The sequence below is a fragment of the Budorcas taxicolor genome, chromosome 10 (assembly GCF_023091745.1).
Source record: "Budorcas taxicolor isolate Tak-1 chromosome 10, Takin1.1, whole genome shotgun sequence".
Taxonomy (NCBI): Eukaryota; Metazoa; Chordata; class Mammalia; order Artiodactyla; family Bovidae; genus Budorcas; species Budorcas taxicolor.
The window spans coordinates 72,124,150-72,150,863 of record NC_068919.1 but is presented as its reverse complement, the minus strand read 5'-3'; the positions used below and the strand labels follow the sequence as shown (position 1 = coordinate 72,150,863).

At 36.8% G+C, this 26,714-nt stretch overlaps 1 protein-coding gene across 1 annotated transcript; it reads right to left on the bottom strand.

The window, feature by feature from the left end:
• SNAPC1 (small nuclear RNA activating complex polypeptide 1) lies at window positions 1-26,714 on the bottom strand. Its single transcript, XM_052647046.1, has 10 exons — window positions 26,587-26,714; window positions 23,501-23,660; window positions 23,197-23,337; window positions 22,101-22,205; window positions 17,476-17,634; window positions 15,901-15,969; window positions 14,869-14,931; window positions 11,222-11,366; window positions 3,305-3,403; window positions 1-720 (listed from the first exon to the last, which is right to left on the bottom strand). The coding sequence occupies exons 1-10, from the start codon at window positions 26,712-26,714 to the stop codon at window positions 674-676; spliced, it is 1,116 nt and encodes a 371-aa protein (XP_052503006.1). The 3' UTR covers window positions 1-673.

Sequence of the window (26,714 nt, the reverse complement as noted above, 5' to 3'; positions counted from 1 at the left end):
TCACGAGGCTACAGAATTTTTTTTGAGTACCAACTTTCTGTACCACAGACATGTTCTGAAATATATATTATCACTCTTAAAGGTTTTACTAGAAATAATCAGTATTTAAATGTTGTACCCAGTGTATTGACTAATCATATTATATGCATAAATGGACACATACATAGATATATCTATACATACACAAACATGCATGTATACATACTGACATGTTAGGCCAAAGGGAGCTTTAAAACAAGCACCAAATGATACTTGATTACAGAGATAGAAACTGAGCTTCCTAAGTTATTAATCATATAAGCTACTGACCATGTAAGTCTCAAATATTAAAAAATAAAGCAAAAACTTTAGTGCACTTTACAACATAATATATAAAATATTTAATATACACCATAAACAAATCTGTTACCAAACTTTAGATATCGTAAAATAACTAACCATTTACATGTGAGTAAGTGAGTAGGTCAAAGTCGCTCAGTCATGTCCAACTCTTTGCGACCCCATGACTATACAGTCCATGGAATTCTCCAGGCCAGAATACTAGAGTGGGCAGCTTTTCCCTTCTCTAGGGCATCTTCCCAACCCAGGGGTCGAACCAAGGTCTCCCGCTTTGCAGGTGGATTCTTTACCAGCTGAGCTACCAAGAAAGTCCAAGGATACTGGAGTGGGAAGCCTAGCTTTTTGTTCTCTGTTTTCTTCTCCTCTTGGGTGCAGTGAACTCTAAAGACAAAAAATTAAGGCGTCTGTCAGGTCTAAAAAAGAATACTTAATTGATAATACACATTAAATTAAATAGGTTGGTATAACAGTAAGAACACCTTCACAACAAAGATACCAGAAATCTTAAACCTTTCATATACATGATTTTTTCCCTTCAAAATGACATTGCAGTTGTAGACTTACTAATGTAGATCCCAATCATCCCAAATGCTACTTGATAATAAGCTACTTGGAGGTCGTTTCCTATGGGTATGCCCTCCCTATAGTTAGTATGGGCCCAGCATGCCAGATCGGAACAGTATCTGGGCCAGTGCCAACAGAAAGTGACTGAGATGTCAACTGCTTTCCAACTGACATCTTAGTCACCTTCTGTTAGCACTGGCCCCAAACACTAGCACCATACATCTTTTTGGCTACCATGGCACAGGCCATGACCAATACCCAAGTTAAGCCTCCATCTAGAAACAGTCGAGAGCCTAAAGTCACTGATTATTAAAAACAAAGCAAATAACAGAAGATACAAAACATGAAAATTATGGAAGACATAGAAGAAAGAAATATTCCCCATCAATGAAAACTAAAAGAAGATGACAGAAAAAGGAATGAGAAAAGACAAAGACAAAATTAAGAAGAAAAAGAAAACAGATTTCTGGAAAGCAGCAGCATCAGGCCAAGAGTATATACAGCAAGTCTGAGACCTGGTGGAGACCTCCTTAAAAAGATGACAGTGATAAAATGCCTAATGTGTCCAAGTGTTTCAAGGGGAAGGCTCATACATTGAGCAATAGTCTGAGGATAAATTAGTGATAAGTACATAAAGAAACAATAAGGCAAAAAAATTATTAACTCTCTAAGGCCAACAATAAATGCTCAGATTAAGAGAGAATCACAGATTATGTTAGATGGCCCTGCTGCTAATAATGTTTCATAAATGCTGAATACTCACGTAACTAAAATAATGACTATACTTGGAGGGTGGGGGATAGGAAATATCATGTGTTTGGGTTGGGAGGTGAAGAATATATAAAATTATTATACTGTAACATCTTGGCATGGGGTGACAGAGGTAACCAGACATATCTCTCTCTCTCTCTCTCTCTCTCTCTCTCTCATGGTGATCGCTTTGTAGTGTAGAGAAATATCCATTATGTTGTGTACCTGTTACATTAAGGAAAACTAAATCCTCGCCCTCCTCAGTGTGGAAAGTCAACAGATAATTCATAGAACTGAAATATGAATAAGTGACAATATAAACATGCTATTTAGAAACATGGAGGTCAATACCAAAATAATTATGAAAGAGTTAAAAGTGGTTGTCTCAGGGAATAAGAAATGGGAGTCAGAGTCAGAAGTCCATGGTTTCTTATAATCAGTATGATAAAATTGTTAATTATTAAATTATATTCTTACATATTTAATAAAAACCAAATTTTAAAAACTCACACTCTGATAGATTTTAGAATGTGACTTGCCAAGTAGCCATAAAAGTGTACATGTGTTTGTTCACTTGCAATAAAAGCCACTAGATAAAACTAAAAATCAACTATAGTCTGAAACTATACAGGACTATATAGGATTATAAAGAACTGTTTTATGCTGACACAAGCAAATCACAGAAGCACTCAGACTTCTGAAGGAACAAATACTCTCTTGTCTGTCTTCCGTATGGTTCCATAGTACCGTGTCTCTTTACCATAACTTACTGGGCCTTTTTTTTTTTTTTTTTTTTCCCCACACTAAGCCATAAGGTTCTTTGGGGCTTGGACTGATCTGATTCATTAAATAGTACCTTAGGCCCACTATGACCCACTCACTCTCCTCAGATTTATTCACTGTGATCAAAATAAAACAGTTCTTAAAACTCCTGTACTGTATATCTTTATATTCCCACATCTAGCTAACTACTTTAAACATAATAGGCACTCAATAAATGTTTGCTGAATGAATACAGCACCAAAATGGAAAAGTCATTAGGCAGATTCTTGATATGTATTATATTCATTATCATTGATGGATTACCAAATATCAAGCCTAGCCAGCTAAATATGACTTATTCTCTATGTTACTATAATTATTATTAGAGATGGTTATTTAAACTATTGTTTAAATATTATAAATTATGAAAACCACAGCAAAAGAAAAAGGTACAGCTATTTTAACTCACATTGTACAATTTACCATTTAGTTACAATCATCATCTCATAGGTGAAAATTTTACATTTACTAGAATTTGAAATGAGAAATTTTTAGCAATAAAATATTTTTTAAAAAGTTATATCCAGTAACTCACTTTGTGAACTTTGCCCTTTGTCAGGAATACATTTCAGAAACCCTCATGATTACAGATATTCACTTACTAATAACAATGTATTCCCTCTCCACTGACCACTGACCGCTGCTGCTCCATATCATCCATTTACTGTATTATCACTTACTTTTAAGTGTCAGGGTTGATGGTATGATTAATGGTAAAATTCTCCACTGTACTAAAGATAAAAACATCACAGGAACACACAGTTGTCATGCTCTTCTGGGTTCTAAACCTTGACGCTATACAAGGAGTTGGACAAAATTTCATCTGTACCTGTTTCACTAAAACTTTCATTCTCCTCATCCTCTTCTGTAACCACAGGCATACTCAGACTTAAAGATTTATCTTCCATATGTATATTCTGCATGTCACCTGGAAATAGTTAAACAAGTAATTTTATATGAAAACAAAGAATGTTAATCTTTGAGAAAAATTTTATACAAATTATGACAATACTATAATAGCACATATTAGATGTTTAAACTAAAAGCTAAAATTGTAATGATGAACAGAAATATGCATTTTAAAATACACATTTTTTAAAGTATTAATATATTTACACCTATGTTTTGAAAATAACCTCTAATTCTTGAAAAGGGAAGAAACAAAATTAGCCAAACACTGATACAGGATTCAATCCTTATCACACACAGCATGGGTTATATCTGCAGACACCAAAGAATAATCATGTGTTACTTCAAGTTAATCACAAATGTAATTCTAACATTAACAGTCTTTTGTTTTTAAGACTGATATGGACTTAATGACAAATATTCTGTATCGGTTGCTGAACACCAGAATACTGTCCAAGAACTGTTATTAAATAAAACAGCCTGAAAATAAGGCAATTCTCACATACACAAGCACACACACAAAATCTGTTCTTTTTAGGATCATTATTCACTAATTTAACAAACAATTGTAAGATCACATCACAGTGAAGGAAAATGTGCAAACTTCAGAAACACAGTTAAGATCGGAGGTTTTCTATACCAACCTTCTGTTGTGGGAAGAAATATCCTCATCAAATTATCAAATACCATTGTCATATCAGGTCTCATTCAGCATATCATTTTCTGGTCATGGCAACCCCTTGACACAGTCACTCTTTATTTCTTATACTTCCTGATTCTTCTCCACAACATTTATTCCACCTGTTATCTGTAGTAATTTGTCTCTTTATAGCCTGCCTCTTCCCACTAGAATGTAAACTTCACAAGGACAGATTCTGGTTTGTTTAGGTTGATGTATCCCCAGCACTTAGAAAAGTGCCTGGCATAGAGGAGGGCCTCAATAAACAGTGAATAATCAAATATGGATTCAAGTATTTTATGATACAGTATTTCACAGAGTATATATGTTACTAAGTACCTGCCAGTAGAGAAGGCAACAAATTCAAGGAAAATGAGTTTAAGCTTTCTGCTCTGAACACACATATGCTGGCATCTTAATGGGATGCAGATTTTATGGAATGAAGAGATTGCTCTAAGTTCAATTCAGTCGCTCAGTCGTGTCCAACTCTTTGCGACCCCATGAATCGCAGAACACCAGGCCTCCCTGTCCATCACCAACTTCCGGAGTTCACCCAAACTCATGTCCATTGAGTCGGTGATGCCATCCAGCCATCTCATCCTCTGTTGTCCCCTTCTCCTGCCCCCAATCCCTCCCAGCATCAGAGTCTTTTCCAATGAGTCAACTCTGCATGAGGTGGCCAAAGTATTAGAGCTTCAGCTTTAGCATCAGTCCTTCCAATGAACACCCAGGACTGGTCTCCTTTAGAATGGACTGGTTGGATCTCCTTGCAGTCCAAGGGACTCTCAAGAGTCTTCTCCAACACCACAGTTCAAAAGCATCAATTCTTCAGCACTCAGCTTTCTTCACAGTCCAACTTTCACATCCATACGTGACCACTGGAAAAACCATAGCCTTGACTAGACGGACCTTTGTTGCCAAAGTAATGTCTCTCCTTTTGAATATACTGTCTAGGTTGGTCATAACTTTCCTTCCAAGGAGTAAGTGTCTTTTAATTTCAGGCCTGCAATCACCATCTGCAGTGATTTTGGAGCCCCCCAAACTAAAGTCTGACACTGTTTCCACTGTTTCCCCATCTATTTCCCATGAAGTGATGGGACCGGATGCCATGATCTTAGTTTTCTGAACGTTGAGCTTTAAGCCAACCTTTTCACTCTCTTCTTTCACTTTCATCAAGAGGCTTTTTAGTTCCTCTTCCCTTTCTGCCATAACGGTGGTGTCATCTGCATATCTGAGGTTATTGATATTTCTCCCGGCAATCTTGATTCCAGCTTGTGCTTCTTCCACCCCAGCATTTAGATGAAGTTAACTAGCAAAAATCTTCCATTTTAAACACAATTCAAACCAAGACTATAATCAGTACAATCTATCCCAAATTACTAATACTCTTCTTAACAATCTTGTGCCATCTCCATCCATATCAACTATTAATGATTTTTTCAAACCCAAGTTTATAACCTAAGAGAATCTATGCAACAATGTCAAGGGAAGGATTTCTGAGTTTAAAACTGTCAGCTGTGCAAGAAAACCTTGATCTAGTCACATGATGATTAACTACATTTTAGATATCATTTCTACATTAAATGAATAAGTTTAAAAAAGAAAGGCAATGTTCTCCAAAAGCTCTTAAAAACAAAATAAAATGCTTCATCCAGTTATGCAGCTAGGAACCAAGAAGTGAACACATAAAACTTCAGGATGTTTATCTCAGAGTCAACATATTAAATAAACACTATAAAAGCTCACGATATGTTCCTCAGGCCTTTATCCAAAACATAATTATTCTACATAAAACTGAAATGAACGACCAACCTCCTTCTTAAAACCCACTAGTTAAAGCAGCAGCAAAAGGGCAAGAAACTGCTGTCTGCACACTGAGAACATAAAGACACCTACCACAACAAATGTGACAGAAAAACAAAGACAGTCCTGCATCCCGAAGCCATAGTCTAATGATCAACTCAAGATATCTGATAGGATTACTATATTACAAAATCCAGTAAAAAGAATATGCTCATGATGAAAACCCTGAATCATGAAGCGAAAACTAAATTATGTTCAGGATACACTGCTCAGGAAAATAGGAGAGAATAAAATACATGTAAGAATGATAAATGCGCATTGTAGAAAATAAGAACCATATACACGTAGTACGCTTTAGAAAAATATCAACCAGAATAATCAACTGTTTAAAAAGTAAATTTTGACATTTAAATCATTAACCTCAGTTATCCAAAACTAACTTCCTAGAGGGTGTCAGGTTGATAGTTTTCCTCTGCTCCAAGCTCATCACATGGGATGCAATTATAAGTCACAGATTATTGCTCCATCTCAACACATATGATTACAGGACATACAGCTAGAATACGACAATTACTTAAGTGCATGTCTGATCTGAGCCCCAGAGCCACATTTCCAATTACCTAAGAGATAACAAGTATGGCAGTTAAGAACACAGGCTTCGATTCAAGCAGACTGTCATTCAAGTCTCAGCTCTAAATATTAGTTAGGTGACCTTGGACATGCGAAAAAAGTTCAGCAGAAAATAAGTGTTACACTGCTATATTTAAAATGGATAACCAACAAAAACCTACTGTATAGCACATGGAACTCTGCTCAATTTCATGTGCCAGGCTGGATGGGAGGTGGAGTTTGGGGGAGAATGGATACATGTACATGCATGGCTGAGTCCCTTCACGGTTCAGCTGAAACTATCACAACACTGTTAACTGGCTATACCCCAGTAGAAAATGTTTTTGGTGTTAAAAAAAAATTAAAATTTTAAAAAAATTAAACAGGAAGAGTGTTACATAAGCAATAGCTGTTATCATCTTCACCATCATGTAACACCATTACTATTAACTGATGTTCTTCCAGAAGCCTGCATGTTATGTTCTAGGAATGGTGAACAGGTATAGCTAAAGCTTAAGTAATACAAAGTGGGTAAATCCAATCAACATACATGAGCACCTATTTATGCACTAGACACCCTTTACAAGAATGGAGCCTGGAAAGGCAGATTGCGGCAAATTCTTCCCCCAAATGAAATCTTCATCCTGTGATCCTTACTCTGTTAAAGTCACAGACATTCCCCCAGTTGCTGAGGCTGTAAGCGTCCCTGTCTCATCTGCCTCCACCAGCCTCTGTATGTGGTTACCTGTAGATAGCCACTGGTCTCCTAATTGTCAGTCTGCTTGTCTAATTCCTACAACCACCTGGCCAGATCCTCATTACTCCTCAACAGCCTTTTACTTAGAGCTCCTATTTTCAGTTTGTTCCCACCTAACTACCACACTACTCCCAGACTGATCTTCTTAAAATTGATCATATCACTTGCTTGCTCAGCAGTCTCACAAGACTCCCTTCTGCCTACTAAATGAAGTCCAAATTTCTTGGTTCCACACTTCAGGCCTGGTCACAATCCAATTCTCAACATATTTTTCTGTATTAACAGTAACTCTTCAATACAGCAGTCACAATCCACATAAAATGGAAACTTCCTATCCTGTACTTCCAACCACCTTGCCTTTTTTCATGTCAATCTTGTCTTAGTCTAAGGAATTATTTTACATTTGTTTGCTTTTTAATCTTTGGATTTTTCCTGATTACTAAACATGGTTATCATCTAAAAGTCAAACATTATGGAAATTTATGGACTTAGAAATTTCCACGATCCCATCCCTGAGAATTAACCTCTGTTCTATACATCTAGTTTTCTTCTAAGATGTATATATATACATAAAACTTCTGTCTACATATTTTTTATTAAAGTATAGTTCACTTACAATGTAGTTTCTAGTGTACAAAAAGTGATTTATACGTGTGTGTGTGTGTGTGTGTGTGTGTAGTATTGTCGCTCAGTCGTGTCCAAGTCTTTGCGACCCCATGGACTACACAGCCTGCTAGGCTCCTCTGTCCATGGAATTCTCTAAACAAGAATACTGGAGTAGGTAGCCATTCCCTTTTCTAGGGGATCCTCCTGACCCAGGGATCAAACCCGAGTCTCCTACATTGCAGGCAGATTCTTTACCATCTGAGCCATCAGGGAAGCCTTGATTACTTGATTATACATATTACTCTTTTTCAGGTTCTTTTCTATTATACTTTATTATAAGATATTGAATATGCTTTCCTGTGCTATACAGCAGGACCTTGTTGTTTATCTATTTTATATTACAGTAGCTTTGTGTCTACAAATGTATTTATTTACAAATGAATCATACTCTTCTTTAAAAAAACATTTTCTCTAAGCAATGTATCAATATTTTTTGGACATATTTTCATGTCAGTATACAGAAAACTTTCTCCAGCTTTTCAGGAACAGCAAAATATTCCTTTATATGGACAAAAATTTTATGTACCCAATTTTTCAATGTTATACATTTGAGTTGTTAACAGTCTTTGCCATTTCAAATAATCCTGCAATGAATGTCCCGTGTGTTTTTGTCACTTGGACAAATCTCTAGAAATCAAAAATACTTTTCTACTTTAATGAACTTTTTGATTAAAGAGAATCTTTTTAGTAAGCACTTGAATCTTTATTAAGGTGAAGAATAACAAATTACCTCTGCTTCAAAATATTTACACCACCTTCTGAGCTACAACAGTAGCTGGAATAGTTGAGTTATAATTAAAGATCTTAAAGTACATTTTACTGTACTTTCTTTGCTCTTCAACTGCATAAAAAAACTGTTTTCCTGAAAGGAAAGAAGATTACGTTTTGCCACTGATCTAACTATCTCTTTCCACTTTTCTGGGTCTGAAGCTGCTGTCTCTAAAAAGTGCCATCTCACTGTGCTTTCCAGCAGCAAGTACTGGAGAAATCTTGAATAGCTTATGCACAAAACTGTTTTTAAATTTTATTTTGGTGAGGTTTCAGTGAGATCTACTAGGTATGCATCCTAAAGCTTAATTTGCTTAAAATGGACTCTCCTTTGGTGTGGTCTCTTTGAAGGCTGATTGAGAGAAAGAAAAACCAAGACACTAATTGTTTTGATCTGAAAATTGATATGTCTTTCTGAAATAAAGAAGCATTTGCTCAAAAAAAAAACTGTTTTCCCAATGTTAAGAAAGTAGCTTGACCTCTCTGCTGCACTTAAATGAAATAAGATAAACTATTAATAAAAACTGCCTGTGCAGGCTTCTAAAACTAAGTATCTTTGCTGATACCTTACAAAAAACAATCAAATCTACCAAAAGTTAAGTATACTCAAACGAATCCATCTTTACCTCATGTCCTCTGCTTTGATTTGAATTAGTACATAATAAAATTCACCATTTTTAAGGTAGTACAGATCTAGGAGTTTACATAAACACAGTCACGCAAGCACCACCGCAATCAAACTACAGAACAGATCAACACACCAAAAATTTCCTTCGTGCCCTTTTGCAGTCATCACTTCTCTCCACCCCCACTTCCAAGGAATCAACAATCATTTTTATGTCCCTGTAGATTCACCTTTTCCAGAATATCTTATAAATGGAGCCATATTGTATATAGCTTTTCTTGTGTCTCACTTCTTTCACTTAGCACAGTACACTGAGATTTATCTGTGTTATTAGATATATCAATAGTTCTTTTATTCCTGAGTAGTATTCAACTGTACGGCATATCACGTTTGTTTACATAATGTCCAGCTGAAAACATTTAGGCTGACTGCAATCTTTTGTAATTTGAATGAAACTGCTATAAACTTACATATACAAATTTTTGTGTGAATGTATTTCTCTTGGGTAAATATCAAGGAATGGGATTGCTGTGTTATATGGTCAGTATATGTTTAACTTTATGAGAAACTGCCAGTCTTCCAGAGTGACTATACCATTCTGAATTCCCACAAAAAATGTATGAAAGTTCCACTTAGCTCTAAAATATTTATGGTCTGGCCCTTTACAGAAAGTCTGTTGACTCCCAACAGCTAGAGAATATTTTTTAAAATCAAGAATGGATGCTAGATTTAATCAAATGTTTTCTTGGGTAACTATTAAAATGAATTCACATTTTCCCCTTTAACCTATTTACACAGCAAATCATATTGATAGACTCCTAACTGCACCATCCCTGCATCACAGAATGAACGTATACAGTCAAGCTGTTCTTTTTTTTTATATATACGTTTCAATGCTATTCTCCCAAATCATCCCACCCTCTCCCTCTCCCACGGAGTCCAAAAGTCTGTTCTATACATCTGTGTCTCTTTTGCTGTCTCTGTATCTGAGATTCTTTTGATACATAAAACTTAGAATTTTTTCATTAATACTTATGAGACTGGCCTAACAGCTTTCTTTACAATACATGCTAGTCCTGTAAAGAAAACTAAAAAAAAATTCTCCTTCGGAAGTCTTAATTATCCTTAACAAATGTAGTATCTCCGCCTCTGAATTCTCTAAGTACTTCATGCATTAATTGATGGAACTTATCAAACCTAGCCTATATTAAAGGAACTAAATTTTAATTCTCCCTCTATTATCTCAATACAGGAAAAAAACATGCTAAAAGGCTATTAACATTTCTTCATATACTGCTGCAGTGGCTTTCTGTGTGCTTCTTATATCAGGCACTAAATATTTAGTATGTTTCTAATACTTTTTTTCCCTTGAGCCTGCTAATCAGATTCCAACTTCATGTATGGTGAATATATTTGTACAGTGCTTAAAAATTAAACTACTTGAGTACACGAATTCACGTTTCTAAAAACCAAAAAGCAAAGTTAACTTAAACTATTTCAAAAGAAAAGCAGGTACAGCTCAGTTAGTACAGCTAATGGAAAATATGGTTTACAGACTGTGCTACTTATCATAACTTATTCTGCATGTAAGTTTGATTCACACACAAAAAGTACTAATGAAGTATAATATGGATAATTCTAAACTGATTCTATAACTAACCATATCACTTGGACAAGTCATTTAATCTGTATGGGCCTAAATTTTTATCATCTATGCAACGACCAATTTTATGACTTCTAGAATCCCTTTCAGTAGTAAGATTCCAAGAATCTAAGATAATTTATTTTTAATATTAATCTCACAAGGTTCTTAAACAAGTATCTAATGCTTTTTAATAAAGAAAATATGTGAGGGAAGACAGTACCTAAGACCCATTTTCCCTTTTTTTTTTTTTTTCCATTTTCCCTTTTTAAGGTTCTCAAGAGGTACCTCTGTCTCTGGAAGACACTTTCCTTCCTGCTGGTTTCAACGTTTCTTTGTTTCTTCTTTTCCTAGTTGTTTTGGTTTGTACTTGGCCGGATTCAGAATCAGAAAAGTCAACTTTGACCTGACGGTGCCTTCTTGACTTTGATGCCTAAACAGGTAGAAATCTAATTAATCACGATGAATCACAAAATGAATCCAACAATATGTCATTTAGGGAATGGCAAAACAATACTGCATGGCAAATAGATAGGGAAAAAGTGGAAGGAGTGACAGACTCCCTCTTTCTGGATTCCAAGTCATCGTGGACGGTGACTGCGGCCACGAAATCAGAAGACGACTGCTTCTTGGCAGGAAAGTGATAACAGAACTAGACAGTGTGTTGAGAGCAGAGACATTACTCTGCTGACAAAGGTCGGTATAGTCAGGGCTATGGTCTTCCCAGTGGTCATGTATGGCTGTGAGAGCTGGACCATAAAGAAGGCAGAACACTAAAGAATTGATGTCTTTGAACTGTGGTGCTGGAGAAGACTCCTGAGAATCCCCTGGACAGCAAGGAGATCAAACCAGTCAATCTTAATGGAGATCAACCCTGAATATTCACCAGAAGGACTGATGATGAAGCTGAAGCTCCAGTCCTGTGGTCATCTGATGTGAACAGACGACTCACTGGAAAAGTCCCTGATGCTCGGAAATAGTGAGGGCAGAAGGAAAAGAGAGCATCAGAGGATGAGATGGCTGGAGGGCATCACCAATGCAATGAACATGAACTTGGGCAAACTCTAGGAGATGGTGAGGGACAGGGAAGTTTGAGGTGCTGCAGTCCACGTGGTTGCAAAGAGTTGGACATGACTGGGCAACTGAACAACAGGTCATTTAGGGAACGACAAAACAGATAGATAAAGATGAGGAAAAATTTACAGAAATACTTGTCATAAAGTACTTTACCATGATACTTGCTTGCTTAATATTTGTCACAAGTGTATATACCCTTTTATAACAGGAAGAGGTCCCTGCAGCTGTCATCATCATCTATTCAAACTGGGTTAAAATTTCCTTACTGGGTTTAACAGTTATAGATGCATGGCTGGAAGTGGAGGTAAAAAGGGCAAGTATATTTTCCCCAGCTAACAACCTATTCTCCTTTTCTTCTAAAAACACTTTATTTTCCTTTGTTAGCACCACGTATTTCAAGTGAAACTACTTTATGCCTGGCTCTCCATATGGTCATGTGGCCCCAATCTAGTCAAAATAAGCCTCACATCCCTAAGGCCACCAGGGGATGGGCGTGTGATCTGCCATAGCTGATATAACTCAATTTTTGAAATCTGTTTAACTATTAGAAAGGAAAATTCTCCTTTTCCACTGAACCGAAAGCTGGGAAGGCTGGAGTTGTCACGAATAGCACTTGAAGATAGTGAAAGCAATGTAAGAGATGAGAAATAGAGGTAGAGTCCTAGGACTTTTTAGTTACATCAGTCAATAAATTCCCTTACTTGCTTAAGCAGAGCCCTAACTAACAGTTTTCAGTCATATCATCTATGTGGTACATGTATTATCAACAGTTTAAAAGCTACCTTGCACTACATGTTAATTGTACCTCAATAATTTAAAAAAATCACAACCATGCAATGACATTCTTATAAAAATTTATGGGGATTATAATTTAATTATTTAATAATTTTAAAAGTATTTCATAATATCTTAAGAAATTAGCAACAACTAGCCTATATAATATGGAAATAGTTCCGGTTTAAAAGAATTTGGAATAATTAATTTATTGTCCTGATGTTTTCATTCAAAACTGCAGTAAAGCAAACTGATAACACATAACTAATCTATAGTCACTTTCAGTTTTTTCATTTAGTCCTGTTTATTTCAACCACCAGAGAATTATAGTAGTTTTGCACAGAGTAAAGACACTTTCAGATTCATGGAAAAAATCCAGGAAAAAAATCCCAGGAAAAAATATGAGATGAAGCACTGAAGTTTATCAGTGCTCCTTCCTGAAACCCCACTAAAATTAGAGAGAAATAAAAATGAATGAACTCACAAAGGGGAGATAATAGGAAACAACATAGCTGTAAACGAAACACCACAGCTCTGGAGGCGGAAAAGTGATGGCTGACTTAGAATGAAGAAAGGTGAACAAGGAAAGCTGGTCCAAGTGGATCAGGAACTGGGGTCATTAAAAAATGTGTACAGATGTGAAAAATCTACAGAAGGAATAGCATCCCATTTTCCAGCCTCAAAGCTGAACAACTGACCTCTTCCTGTACAAAACAGGTGAGTGCTCTAGAGAGGCTAAGCCAGAGCAGCTGAAGGCTTTTGACGGCACCAGAAAAGCTAAGGAAGGGGTAAAGCCTCTTACTGGAAGCAGGGGTATTGAATGAAGTCTCTGGAAGGAATGAATGGTGAGCTTGTCAGTGGATTCTCTGTAGGCACCCAAAACACTGCCAGCTGGGCTTATTTACTACGTTCCTCCCTCAGCTTGCTCTCTGATAAAAATGACTAGATCTAAGAAAAACATGGAGGCTAAAAGGCTATATGGTGCTAAGGCTATATGGTGCTAAGGCTATATATAGCTAAAAGGCTATATATCTCTATATGGTGGTTTAGTCACGAAGTTATGTCCGACTCGTGCAACCCCATGGACTGTAACCCACCAGGCTCCTCTGTCCATGGAGCTTTCCAGGCAAGAATACTGGAGTGGGTTGCCATTTCCTTCTCCAGGGGATTTTCCTGACCCAGGGGTTGAACCCAGGTCTCTTACACCTGCAGGCAGTTTCTTTACTGACTGAGCTACCAGGGTATCTCTATATGACCACTCTTAAACATGATCTCAAGATCTTCAAACGTTTGCAAAAAGTCACCAAAATGAAAGACAGAGAAGAGAATAAACAAAAATAAGAACTCTGGGGGAAAAGGAAGAAACTTCAAAAAACTGTAATTAACATCCTCAAACAGATAAACATATTGTACCTGGGGGGGAACAAAATAAGAAATCCATTTTTTAATTAATAACAGATTCAGGGAAAAGGAAAAAAATCTTAGTAATGAAAAAATGTCAGCAGAAATAAAAAAAAACCCGTTATAATAGTTCAGAAAGCTCTCTGAAAAATAGATAAAAACAAAGAAGAAAACAAAAGTTCCAGAAAATAAAAAAAGCAAAACTGCAGCAAAGAATTCGATCAGAGAAGCATTTATAGAGAAATCTCTCAGAACTGAAGGCTATCAGATCAAAAGGACGTCAATTGTAAGAGCCCAGGGCATTGGTGGAAAAGAAGACCTACACCAAGGTACATTATCATGAAAATCCAGAGTTCTGGGGATAAAGATAAAATTCTAAAACCTTTCATAATTAGGAATACTAGAAGCCGGAAGACTGTTAATAAAGAACCATGGCATCAAAATTCCAGGTAAATACCAGGAAAAAAATAACTAAAAGAGAAAAAGGTGAACATAGCTGCCTTTTGAGATCAGAAGTCCAGGGGCAGGAAGTGGTGAAGCAGGACTGCTGAATTGTAGAAGCTACACAGTATTATTAGATTATTAAAATTATGCAGAAGTGTTACTCTTGATGAAAAAATAAAAATGTGATTAAAAGAGCATCAAGTAAATTTCTGAAGTACCTTATTAAATAAATAACTTACCTGAACAACAACTGAAAAGGCCTTTGATTTTATTTTCGCTAATGATTCTGCCCTTTCACATCTCTGGAAGTAAAAACAAACCAGAAGGGGAAAAAGTTAAAACACACAAACATTAAGCAAAATTACGAATAATTAAGTTTGTTTTTTTTTACCAGAAATAAGATTCAAAACAGACAGTAAGGTAAAAGAAACTAACATTTACTGGACACATATTAAGTAAAGACACATAGACACGCATCACTTTCTAACAGGGGGCATGATAACAACCCCACGGCTACTGATTGTTTTCATTCAAGATTTAAAAAGGGTAAGAATGAAAGCCCTTAGCCCTGGTGACTCTGCCACTGCCTCTTCATTTGCCTATGCCCAAAGATGGCTCTCTGCCTCATCCACTAAGATGGATGAAAACTGTGAAGGCAGAAAGCAGTGAATAGTAGCTTAAGCTGTACACTAGGCGAAAGACTGACAAGCAGGGAGGAAAGACATGGCATTACAGCAGTCTTCCTCTGCCCCTGTAAGGACTGAGGGCACCTTCCACCACCATCCGTCCCCTTTCCCGCTGAAAACGGGGAACATTCTCATGCCTAGTCTATGCCTGATGCCGTCTTTCACAAGGTTTCCAGTAAAGAGCAGTCTGCTGCTAAGTTGCTTCAGTCGTGTTCGACTCTGTGTGACCCCACAGACGGCAGCCCACCAGGCTCCCCCGTCCCTGGGATTCTCCAGGCAAGAACACTGGAGTGAGTTGCCATTTTCTTCTCCAATGCATGAAACTGAAAAATGAAGTCGCTCAGTCATGTCCAACTCTTAGCGACCCCATGGACTGCAGCCCACCAGGATTCTCCATCCATGGGATTTTCCAGCCAAGAGTACTGGAGTGGGTTGCCACTGCCTTCAGAATTTTCAAATGTATGTATTAATATTGTAATATTGACCACAGGATGTTATGGTCAATACACAGAATCACAGCCACACATAAAATGAAGCTAACCAAACCTCTGCCCTGTAAGCAATCATATAATGAATTTTTCTGACCTCTGATTGTTGTGAATTTCTCTCACTCTTTTCTTCTCCTCCTTTAACTTTCAGTTTTAAAGGTGGTTTCTAAAAGATAAAGTAAGTTATATTTACACATTTACAATTCAAACCAACTAAAAATTAACTGAAAATTATTTTCAGAACAATGGAAATCATTTACTTAATTACTGAAAAACTAAAAGAATATTTCACAAGTATTGAAACATGGCTCACCACCAGACATTAAGATCATGGTTAGGTTTCATTAGAATTACAAAATCAATAAAAATTAATCCTAACTAATGAAAGATAATATAAAGATTTATGTGGTAGTGAGAAAACTGGTTTATTCTCGTTTCCTTCAGGTTTTCAAAGGTCTTAGTCATGACCATTAAAATGAGTAATTAAGAGAGTGCTTCAAAACATGTTTACATAAGTGCCTAGGTCATCTGTGCAACCCATTTGTAGCACTTAAAGTAGTCAAATATTAAAATAAATGTCCATAGAGGAGTCAGATTATTTCTTTCTTCCCAAGGCTGTCATCTCATCACTTTCCTTGTTCATCTTTTATAAAATTGAGTTTTGAGCCATTATCCTTTATATAAGCCAAAAGTAGCAACAAATCTCTCTGATATATAACACATAATGATGAAAGGTAACACATAAAAATGCCTTTCTAGCATTTGTGAAAACATTAACACATTATCAAACACAGTAAGTAATAAGAAATTACTTGTTTTTTTCTTTTATCCTTTTCCTAGAAGTATTTAGTAAAATTAGATAGAGTAGTGGTTTCAAAGGGAAATTTAGCAAGGCTGGCCTTCAGATTTCCAGAGTTACAGTTTCTCTAGCTGAAAAGACTAACATGGAATATGGGCAGCTCTAGCATTAGCATTTGGGTCAGAAAATTAAATGGAAGATATGCATTGATGAGATTTGTAAACAGTTAAACCAAGGCAGGTAGAGCATTGGTGAACAGAGGGCATGCGCTCTGTCACAACGGGAGAAGCCACCATGAAGTCTAGCTGTCTGCTGCCATGCAGCAAAGCAGGACCAGTATAACCAAACCTCTCACCTTTAAGAGAAGTCAGATGTCTGGAATCTTAAGACCACAAATATTTAAATGTTGGTAATTAGTTCAAGTTTTTAAAACATTAGGAACAATGCTATGTAAAGAAAAGAAAAAAGTTACGTGTAGGATTTGGCTTAAAAACGGCCTGTGTGCAACCTCCAGAAAATGCTAAATTATAAAGATTGTACTAAATCCATGGTACGCCAAGATTATTTATTTCCCTATAATTATGTATACTACATAGTGTGTACATATATATTAAATGGATATTAACTATATATTATATAGTTGCAATTATAATTATATAATAATATATTATTACACATAAAACCCATTCATAAGGTTAAATAACATCACCTAGCTACTAACTGGTAAAGCTGAAACTGAAGAAATTAAGCCCCCCAGATCTTCGTTCCACAGGAGGTAGCCACTAAACGAGGCTGCCTCTCAATACCCTCACCCATGTCCAGCCAGTCATGTACGATGCAAATGCAAAAGTGATGTATCAGACAGTTACAAACCTTTCTGTCTTTGTGCCACTGCTGATGCTCCAAAACTATGTTCTTAATATTCTCAAAAAAATCATCTTTTATCAAGTTGATGGATTTTTCCGGATTGGATTTGTCAGCTGAAATTACATGTTTCATTCTCTGATAATGGTCATGAACGTTCATCATTTCCTACAAGTGGAAAGATGAGTCCTTTAATTCAGGTTTTGAGGAGAAATGCACCAAAACAAAACAAAACCACCTTCCAAAGTGACAGAGTTGAGAAGGAATAACTTATTACTGTATATTAAAAATAATGTAACTATGCAAACCAGTACATCATTAATGAAAAGTCTGCTTTCCAGAAATACGGAATCACTGAATTCAACTCAATAAACATTAATTGATATACAATATATGGAGAGATGATGGGGAAAGTCTAATTAATACAGGATTGCGTTCCTGGATGTAACAAAACTTATTTGTAGTAGAGCATATCTTTAAATATTACCCCTCTGATGCTGGGAGGGATCGGGGGCAGGAGAAGGGGACAATCGAGGATGAGGTGGCTGGATGGCATCACGGACTCGATGGATGCGAGTCTGAGTGAACTCCAGGAGTTGGTGATGGACAGGGAGGCCTGGCATGCTGCCATTCATGGGGTCGCAAAGAGTTGGACACGACTGAACGACCGAAATGAACTGAACTGAACAATTAAGATCACATTTTTATTTCATACTGTCACATGAAGGATATTTACACAATTCTTTATATTCAGCTGGGAATTCGTATCTCATGACTCTCACCCAATCCTCCACAGAGATGTGATTTCAGAAATCTCAAAGCTCTTGCGTCTATCTCCATAAGCTTCTTCATTACTTCAGTGATAAGATTCAAGATTAAATGAAATAGTGACTTATGACACCATTTGAGGCATAATTATTAGACCTTCCTACTCAAGAAACCTCCAGACAAATGGGCAGATCTACAGGGTAAACAGAAAGACAGCCTATGGCAGGCAGACTTAAGAATCACATAAAACCAGCACTGACACTCGGCTCCAAGACCAGCAGAGAACTATCGCTCACCGACTGTTACATCACCTGAGTCAATCCCAAGACAGGCTAGTCAATGCATTTCTAGATTTTTATGGACTTGATCAACATCTGTTCAAGGAATTCAAAAATGCTGAGGACTGCTGAGTGCTTACATATGCGGGATCTTCAATGAGGAACAGTGTCCTGACATGGGGAGCCCCTAACATTTTACATGGTACACTGGAAATAACGTTCCCATTATGTTACATGCACTACAATACAGAACAAAGACAACTAGCTTGGGGCCTGAGACCTGTCACTTGCTAGATTGTGACCTTGAACAAATCCCTCAGTCGCCATCATGTTCCACGCTTGGACAAACACAATGCAGATGTATTAAGTGAGCTTATACAACTGAAAGTGTTCTGTAAATATAAAACACTATACAAAATCAAAGGATTAAGAAATAAAAGTCAGTGTAGGGCTTTGGAGCTTTAAACACTTGGACATTCAAATCCAGTGTCTGTACCTTATGATATGCAAATTACTTAACTTCTCTAAGCCTGTTTCCTTGCTTTTAAAACTGGGAAAACACTACCTCCTCTGCAGGACTATTATGATAATTAGTGAAAAAACATACAAAAAACCTTCAGCATAGTTCCTGGCACACAGTGAATACTCAACATGTAATGCCATTATTATAATTTTATAAATGAAGAAAATAGATTCAAAAGTGAAATGACTTGCTAAAGGGCATATTTAAGTAACAGTGTTGGAATTAATCAGATGCTTTAAAAAATTGTAATTATGTATGGTGATGGATGTTAACTAAACTTACTGTGGTGATTATTTGACAATATACATAAATATTGAATCATTATGTTATATACCTGAAACTAAGACAATATTATATATCAATTATACCTGAATTTTTTTAAAAATCAGCTGTTTTGATTCAATATTCTATTCTCTTGTTTTATTAAACCTCCTTAATCACAAAAGATAACTGAGTGGCAGAATCATAATTAGAATTCAAATATGCTGACATGAAGACTTACATTTGCAGGAGGATAAAGAAAATAGAAAAGTATTCAATTTATGGATTATCAGTGAAAATGGGTAATAGACTATGCAGAACAGGAAAAACAGAGCCAACACAAGTACAGAAGGAACAGGCCTTCAAAGCAGATCTGTGGCAAGCCAAAAAATGCTAGATAGAGTCAGGATGGCTTCAGTCTTCTCCATTCCCAGAAGCTTCCACGAAAAGGCATTTCACAGCCTGGCCCTTCTGACCCTCCTCTCCAATCACAAAAGAATGTGGTTCCATGCATCACTCCAGCTCTGTTCTCTAAAACTTCCCATTATCTGCTTGCTCACATATACAATTATTTAACAGAGGAACCTTTAGTTAAAGAGCTTCAAATGAATTAAAAAAAAAAAAGTTTAAGAAGGCATATTGAAAAAATTTAAGGCTCTACCACCAAATTAGTCAACAATCAAACATTACAGCTAACTGGGTTCAAATCATCTGTTTTTCATTAAGAGAATACTAATAAGAACAGCATCTTGCTGTTCAAAAACAACCTCTGCCTCTCTCTCTATAATTCACATCAGTACTTCTTGGCAAATCCTTTCTGGTATCCCCAAATCTTTCATTCTTCATGCTACTCCAAACTTTCTAATTCTTGGTTCCAGCAGGAAGCCCTCTCTTAAAGTTAAGGCTACTGGGTCTGTTTGCTTTCTGCTTCTCTTCTTCACAATTATGAGTCCATTTCCACTTCCTTCCCTCACGTTTCCAAGGAAGAAGTACCTTCTCCAACCCAAAGGAATCTCTCCACTAGGCTCTTGGTCACCAACCCACCACCTCCTCCACAGAAGGGACCTCACAGCTCCTTTTCTACACAAAATCTCCTTCTAATGGCTCCTTACCCCAAACCTAAATATATGCTCTAATTTTCACCAATCTCTAAAACTTTTAAATGATTCCCCTCTCCCCAAGATAAAAAACAAATTCTCTCTATTATGCAAAGTTTTTTTCCTATCTTTATTTTATAAATGACCTTCTCCCATTTCTTTCCTGCTCAGCTGCTAGAGGGCAAAGATCTTAATTCTTGTCATATTTCACTAGATATCTGCAAATGATACCTTTCCAACCCCAGTCCCAGCTCAGACAAGGTCTTTGCTGTCCAACAGGCACTGCTACAGAACCTTAGCTCCGTTGCTTCCTAACTTAATGTCTCCGTGCCTTAGTTTCCTCAACTTTTAATCAGGGATAAAACATCTTCTGTAAAAAAAAAAAAAAAAAATTTAACTAAAATTTGTTTAAAGCACTTGTTTTGCAGGGATGTCGTTGAGGAGTAAAATATTCATAATATACAGAAAACATCTTGTATAGCTCCTGCACTATACCACATCCAGTCTTTAGATACTTAATAATTTTCTTCTGTGTAATTCTTAACATTCTGGGCAGATGAACACCTTTGTCAATCTGAGGATAGACTACCTCATTCTCACCAAGTGTCCATACATATGAAAAATTTACATACAATTTAGAGGGGGTAAAGGATCCATGGACGTTCTCAAGACTATTCATGGACCCCTGATTAACAATTCTTGCTCAATGGTATATACAGCAGACCCAGAGTGCTTTGCAAAACCAATCAACCTGACAGCTGAAGCTATGAGCACATGGTGGCATCTAGGACACAGAGAAACAGTTGAGCAAATCACAGATCCGACCCCCTTTCCACTCCTTACATAGGAAAAGACTGAACAGGGTTGAGGGGGGAAGTAGTAACATTTACTAAGCGTCTACTATGTGCCATAGGCCACACTCAGCACTCTTCAGGAATAACCTAGTCTCAACTCTTACAAGTGGATGAAATGAGGGTTGCAATCATAATATTAAAGAGAAGGAAACTAAGGCTCAAAGAAATGAAAAAACACAACAAGGCCCCTACCTGCTCACACTCTACACACTTTCTATGTACATAGGAATCTATTCTTTAGAAAAAAGGAATGGATCACTAATTAGAACGCTGCAACCCTTTAGTGGGGTTTTGTTTTAACCTCGGGGCAACTTCCGCACTCAGGTAAAACTCTCTGTAACTATTTATCCATGCAAAAGATTTTCCTGAATACTGCACATTTCAAAATACTGAAAGACATTAGACTGAAAAGCTGTTTTAAGACTCTAATTCTTATCCATTTTTCTTGACTTCAAATTTTTGTTTTATCAAACTATTTTCAATAGTGGGTTTTTACTCAAGCGTTGTAAAAAGGAACTTAGGAAATGAACATATATTGTTAAAAAAAAAATAAAATCACTAAATTCTTGTTTCATAATATATCTAAAGTCAAATACAAATGGTAGTTTCAGTATTTGAATCCCAATATCCTTAGTCCAAGTCCAGTCTTTTACATCTATTTCTCACTCTTTCAAAATTTATTCAAGAAATTTTGATATATTTAGGGTATAGTATTTCTGACACTTGAGAGAAGGTAACAGCATTCTATGATTAGAAAAATTTTCAGTATCCACTAGATGAAGGTATAAACTCAATATACAGTTAACAACAAAACAGTTTTTAAAAAATTTTAAGAACATAAAAGCAGATTTACCTCTAATACATCAGAAGTGATAAGTTTCAAAACACGATCATTTGGGTCCTTAAATTCTTCAGTAATTTCAGCTCGTTGCATTTTTTTCTTCATTCTGTATGACAGCTAAATAATAATGTCTTTTAAAACAGGTATTTTTAAAGATATATTTTAAGTACTGAAATAAGTAAGCCAGCAATAAAAATCATCTATAAGTAAATATGGACCAAAAAAAAACAAAACCAGCTCTAAGTCTGTACTTACTAGATAAGTACATAATTAGTAAGTACCTACTTACTCTGAAAAATATATTTTTCAAAGACTGTTAAACAACTTTTGAAATAACCCTTAAGAGGCCAGGCCACACGCTTACAAATTCAGAGAAGTTACAAGATTTGCCAACTGACAGAACTAGAATCTTTTGATTAAAATGCTCTTTCAATCTAGCAGCTGAAAGTGTCACAAGACTGAAGAAATATGTATTAGTGGAAGTTTCAACTTTTCTCTAACTGGCATTAAAATCCCTTAGTTCTCTTTCAGTAGCCTCTCTGATATCTGAATAAAGGCATAAGCAAAGCAGATACCCATCTAACTTCTTCTTCTAACCATCTACTTAATGGACAACATTCAGAAACACTGCATTATTAGGAGAGACTGAATTTTGCTTTCAAAAAAAAAAAAGTAAGCAGAAAGCATTTTTTTCCTCTTTTCTTTTTTTTTGGCAATGACACACAGCTTGTAGGATCTTAGTTTCCCGACCAGAGAATGAACCCAGGCCCTCAGCAGTGATAGCCTAAAGTCCTAACCACCGGATCACCAGGGAATTCCCAATATTTTTTTCCTACTTTAAGAAATCTTTTCTCTTTTCTTTTTTTTGGCCATACCACATAGTATGTTGAGATCTTAGTTCCCTGACCAAGACCTGGGATTGAACACATACCCCCTGAATTGGAAGCACAGAGTCTTAACCACTGGACCACCAGGGAAGTCCAAGAAGCCTTTTCTCAACTATTGGAAATTATATAATATTCTTTCCACTTTCTGGAGACTGAGGCATTTTATGAACAATGAAATAGAATTTCTCATTTTGAAAAACAATCTCTTTCAGATAACATACCAATTTAGGCATTGCTGTAAAGTGAAATGCTCTGTCTAGTCGTAGTTTCCTAAAAATATAAGCTGCATCAAAATGTTGTGCATTTATCAAATCTTGTTGAAATTTTAAAATTTCATCCCAATCCTTCAGGGCAACTCTAATCTGCAAAGAAGAGGAACAAAAAAATTGTTAGTAAATGCAAATCTTTTTTCCCAACTGTATTATAATTTTGAAACACTGGTATTTCTCTTTAAAATCAGTTGGCTATGAAAACATTGCACCTGTTTCATATTTCAGCTGGAGGAAAACAACTCACAAATATTACCTTTTGTTTTGGTTGACACAGTTGCATGTTATATAATCCATACAGCAGATACAAAGCACCAACTCTGATCTGGAAGGTGTATGGAGGTAAAAAATATCGCCAAGCCAAAGTCAAAGCTTCTTTTGTAAACGTGTTCTTTTCTAAATTTCTCATTCTACCACTGGAAAACAGAGAGAACCTATATTATGACTGTGAAAAAAAATAACAGAACAGGTTTATACTTGTTTAAATAGCAGCTGCTAGAAAGTGGACACGCTTTCCACACCTCATCCTTTCATGATTCAAGGATAAAGACCTGATTTTTGGCTGTGCTTCTTACAGTGAGGCCCTAGATACTCTTGATGCATCTTCGAAAAGCATCAACTTTACTGCTGAATTGGAAGCAAAAGGAGTAGCGTTACAACTAACTACTGGTTTAAGAATTTTAAATATGTAATATATTAAAATAACCATGGTAATATTACAGAATAAAATACAAAGATCAGGTGCATTTTTACAAAATGGATTCACCTAGAGGGTATTATGCCAAGTGAAATAAGTCAGACAAAGATAAGTTATGCATAATCTCACTTATGTGTGGAATCTTAAAAGAAACAAACAAAACAGAAACATATAAACAGAGAGCAGGGTGATGGATGTCAGAGGGGAAGAGGATAAACGGATGGGCAAAATAGGTGAAGGGGATTAAAAGATACAAACTTCCAGTTATAAAACAAGTAAGTCACTGGATATAATATACAGCATAAGGAATAACATCAATAAAAATAATACTTCAATAATTTTGTATGATGACAGATGGTCACTGAACTTGTGGTTGATCACTTGTCATGCATTTGACTGTGGAATCACTACACTGCACATCTGAAACTAACATGCTGTAACTCAACTATCAGTCAGTCAGTTCAGTCACTCAGTCATGTCCGATTCTTTGTCACCCAATGGACTGCAGCACGTCAGGCTTCCCTGTCCATCACCAACTCCTGGAGCTTGCTCAAGCTCATGTCCATCGAGTTGGTGATGCCACTCAACCATCTCATCCTCTGTTGTCTTCTCCTCCTCCTGCCTTCAATCTTTCCCAGCATCAGGGTCTTTTCCAATTAGTCAGTTCTTTGCATCAGGTGGCCAAAGCATTGGAGTTTCAGCTTCAGCATCAGTCCTCCCAATGAACATTCAGGACTGATTTTCTTTAGGATGGACTGGCTGGATCCCCTTGCAGTCCAAGGGACTCTCAAGTCTTCTCCAACACCACAGTTCAAAGGAATCAATTCAACTCAACTATACTTCAATTAAAAAATATATGTGCATATTAATATATAATAGAGTTTTTCCCCAGTAGCTTTAGGGGGTCCTAATCTGTTCTTGAGACATTTGGGTGAAAGAGTTGGAGAACCACAGCACAATGTAACCCTCCTCCTCCTCCTCCTCTCAATTCTGCAGGGAAAAAGTTCACCAATGTAAACAGCAGGATAACAAAGGAGACCCCACTATATTCCAAAGCCTGGGCTCTCTAAGTAATGAATATACTACAAGAATGAAAAATACCTATTACAGTACCGGCAACCAAAGCAATTTCTAAAGAAAATCCACCACTCCTTAAATAATCTCTACTTGTTTTCTCATTTTAGTTCCTTCTTCATTAAATTAGAAGTTGGGGCAACCATAGCAAAATTTTTCTAAACCACCACTTTCCCCAAGAGGGCTACAGTGAAAAAGATCACGGGTTTCAGAAACAGTAAGACAAACTGGTTTCAGTACCTGCTGTACCACCTACTAGTGGTGTGATCATGGAAAAATTACTTAACCTTATAAAATCTTAATTTCCTCAGCTATAAAACAAGGATAATTACTGATCTCAGAGTTGTTCTTTGGATTATATACAGCTATAAATGCATTACATTTAGTACCAGTAAGAAAAAAAAAAAAAAAGAGTTCCTCTCCTTTCATTAATTGTACAACAAACGGTTCTCCATTCTCCATCCCCTGCAATGGACAAACTACTCAGGTACTTATTTTACATTAACAAGGAGAAAAAAGAGAATGTTCACATTTTATTCGGCAGAACATAAGAGTTATAGTCACAAGGACTCATTCATTTTATTAATTTAGCCTTTTAAATATTTTAAATATTATTCTAATGGAATACTAAATCCATCCAGTTACTGTCCTCAGAGCTGAATCTAGTAGAAAATTTAAAGTAATAATAAGGAATATTTCTTGAGCACTTAGAGTGCACTTATTATCACAGTCAGTAGAGGACTCTGACCACATTCAGGGAGTCCAAAATCCATGCTTCTCACCACTACTCTATACTGCCTTCTGAACTACACAGTTAAAATGTGATTAAGTCAAGAGATAAAATAAGCACAAAGTGCTACAAGAAAAAGAGCATGAACACCTTATTTAGTCCAGAAGGGCTAAAGAATGTTTCCCTGAGGAACTGTCACAAGAGCTAAACCCTGAATGAAGAATAAGGTAGCCAGGCAAAAGCAGTCGGGGTAAAGGTCCAGACTGAGGACACGCATGTAGAGAGCCATGAACTGGGCTGGTAGATGAAGCTGCAACGCTGGGCAAAGGCCAGTCGAAGGGTCTTGCCAACCTTGTTAGGGAATTTGAGCTGTACTCAGACGCAACGGAAACCATTTAAGGGTGGTGACATGCATGATCAAATCTGCACTTTACAAGTTCAGCAGTTGTATGAAAAATGAATTCAATCATGCAGGGTTTTGTCTTTGCTTGTGTGTTTGTTTTTAAACATGGAGTTCTAAGAAAACAAGACTAGAGGGAGGGCACGCGACGGTGATCTAGGTCAGGGTGAGGTAGTGGAGGTAGAAGAGTTCAGAAGGGCGGCCAGGTAGAGCTATACGTATCTGGGAGGAAGCCGCAAAATGGATGCATGAAACCCAAGCCAACGAAATCGCGCAGGGAAAACGCGTTGCCAAGCACAGATGACGGCCCAGGAGAGACGAAGACAGTGTTCAGACTGCCACTTTCCTCAGCCCTTCCCAGGTGCCGCAAAGCCAAAGGGATGGAAGAAACTTGTTACGCAACCCCTGAGCACAGAGATAGGCGGGACAAGAAACACCCACCAGAAGATGGTTCCGAACTTCATACTTCTCCAGAGCTCAGTGAAGTCCTCGAAGCGCACGCTATCCATCTCCTGGAAGCGGCTGAGCAGTGCTTCGCAGTCGTCCTTCAAGCCTGAAGGCGCCCCCAT

Excerpts from the sequence above, each read along its gene's own strand:
- SNAPC1 (XM_052647046.1), bottom strand. The coding sequence starts at position 26,714 with ATGGGGGCGCCTTCAGGCTTGAAGGACGACTGCGAAGCACTGCTCAGC. Across the intron at positions 15,970-17,475 it reads AGTGGCACAAAGACAGAAAG|AAACCACCTTTAAAACTGAA; the intron begins GTTTGTAACTGT and ends TTTATCTTTTAG. Across the intron at positions 721-3,304 it reads TGAAAGTTTTAGTGAAACAG|AGTTCACTGCACCCAAGAGG; the intron begins GTACAGATGAAA and ends TTTTGTCTTTAG.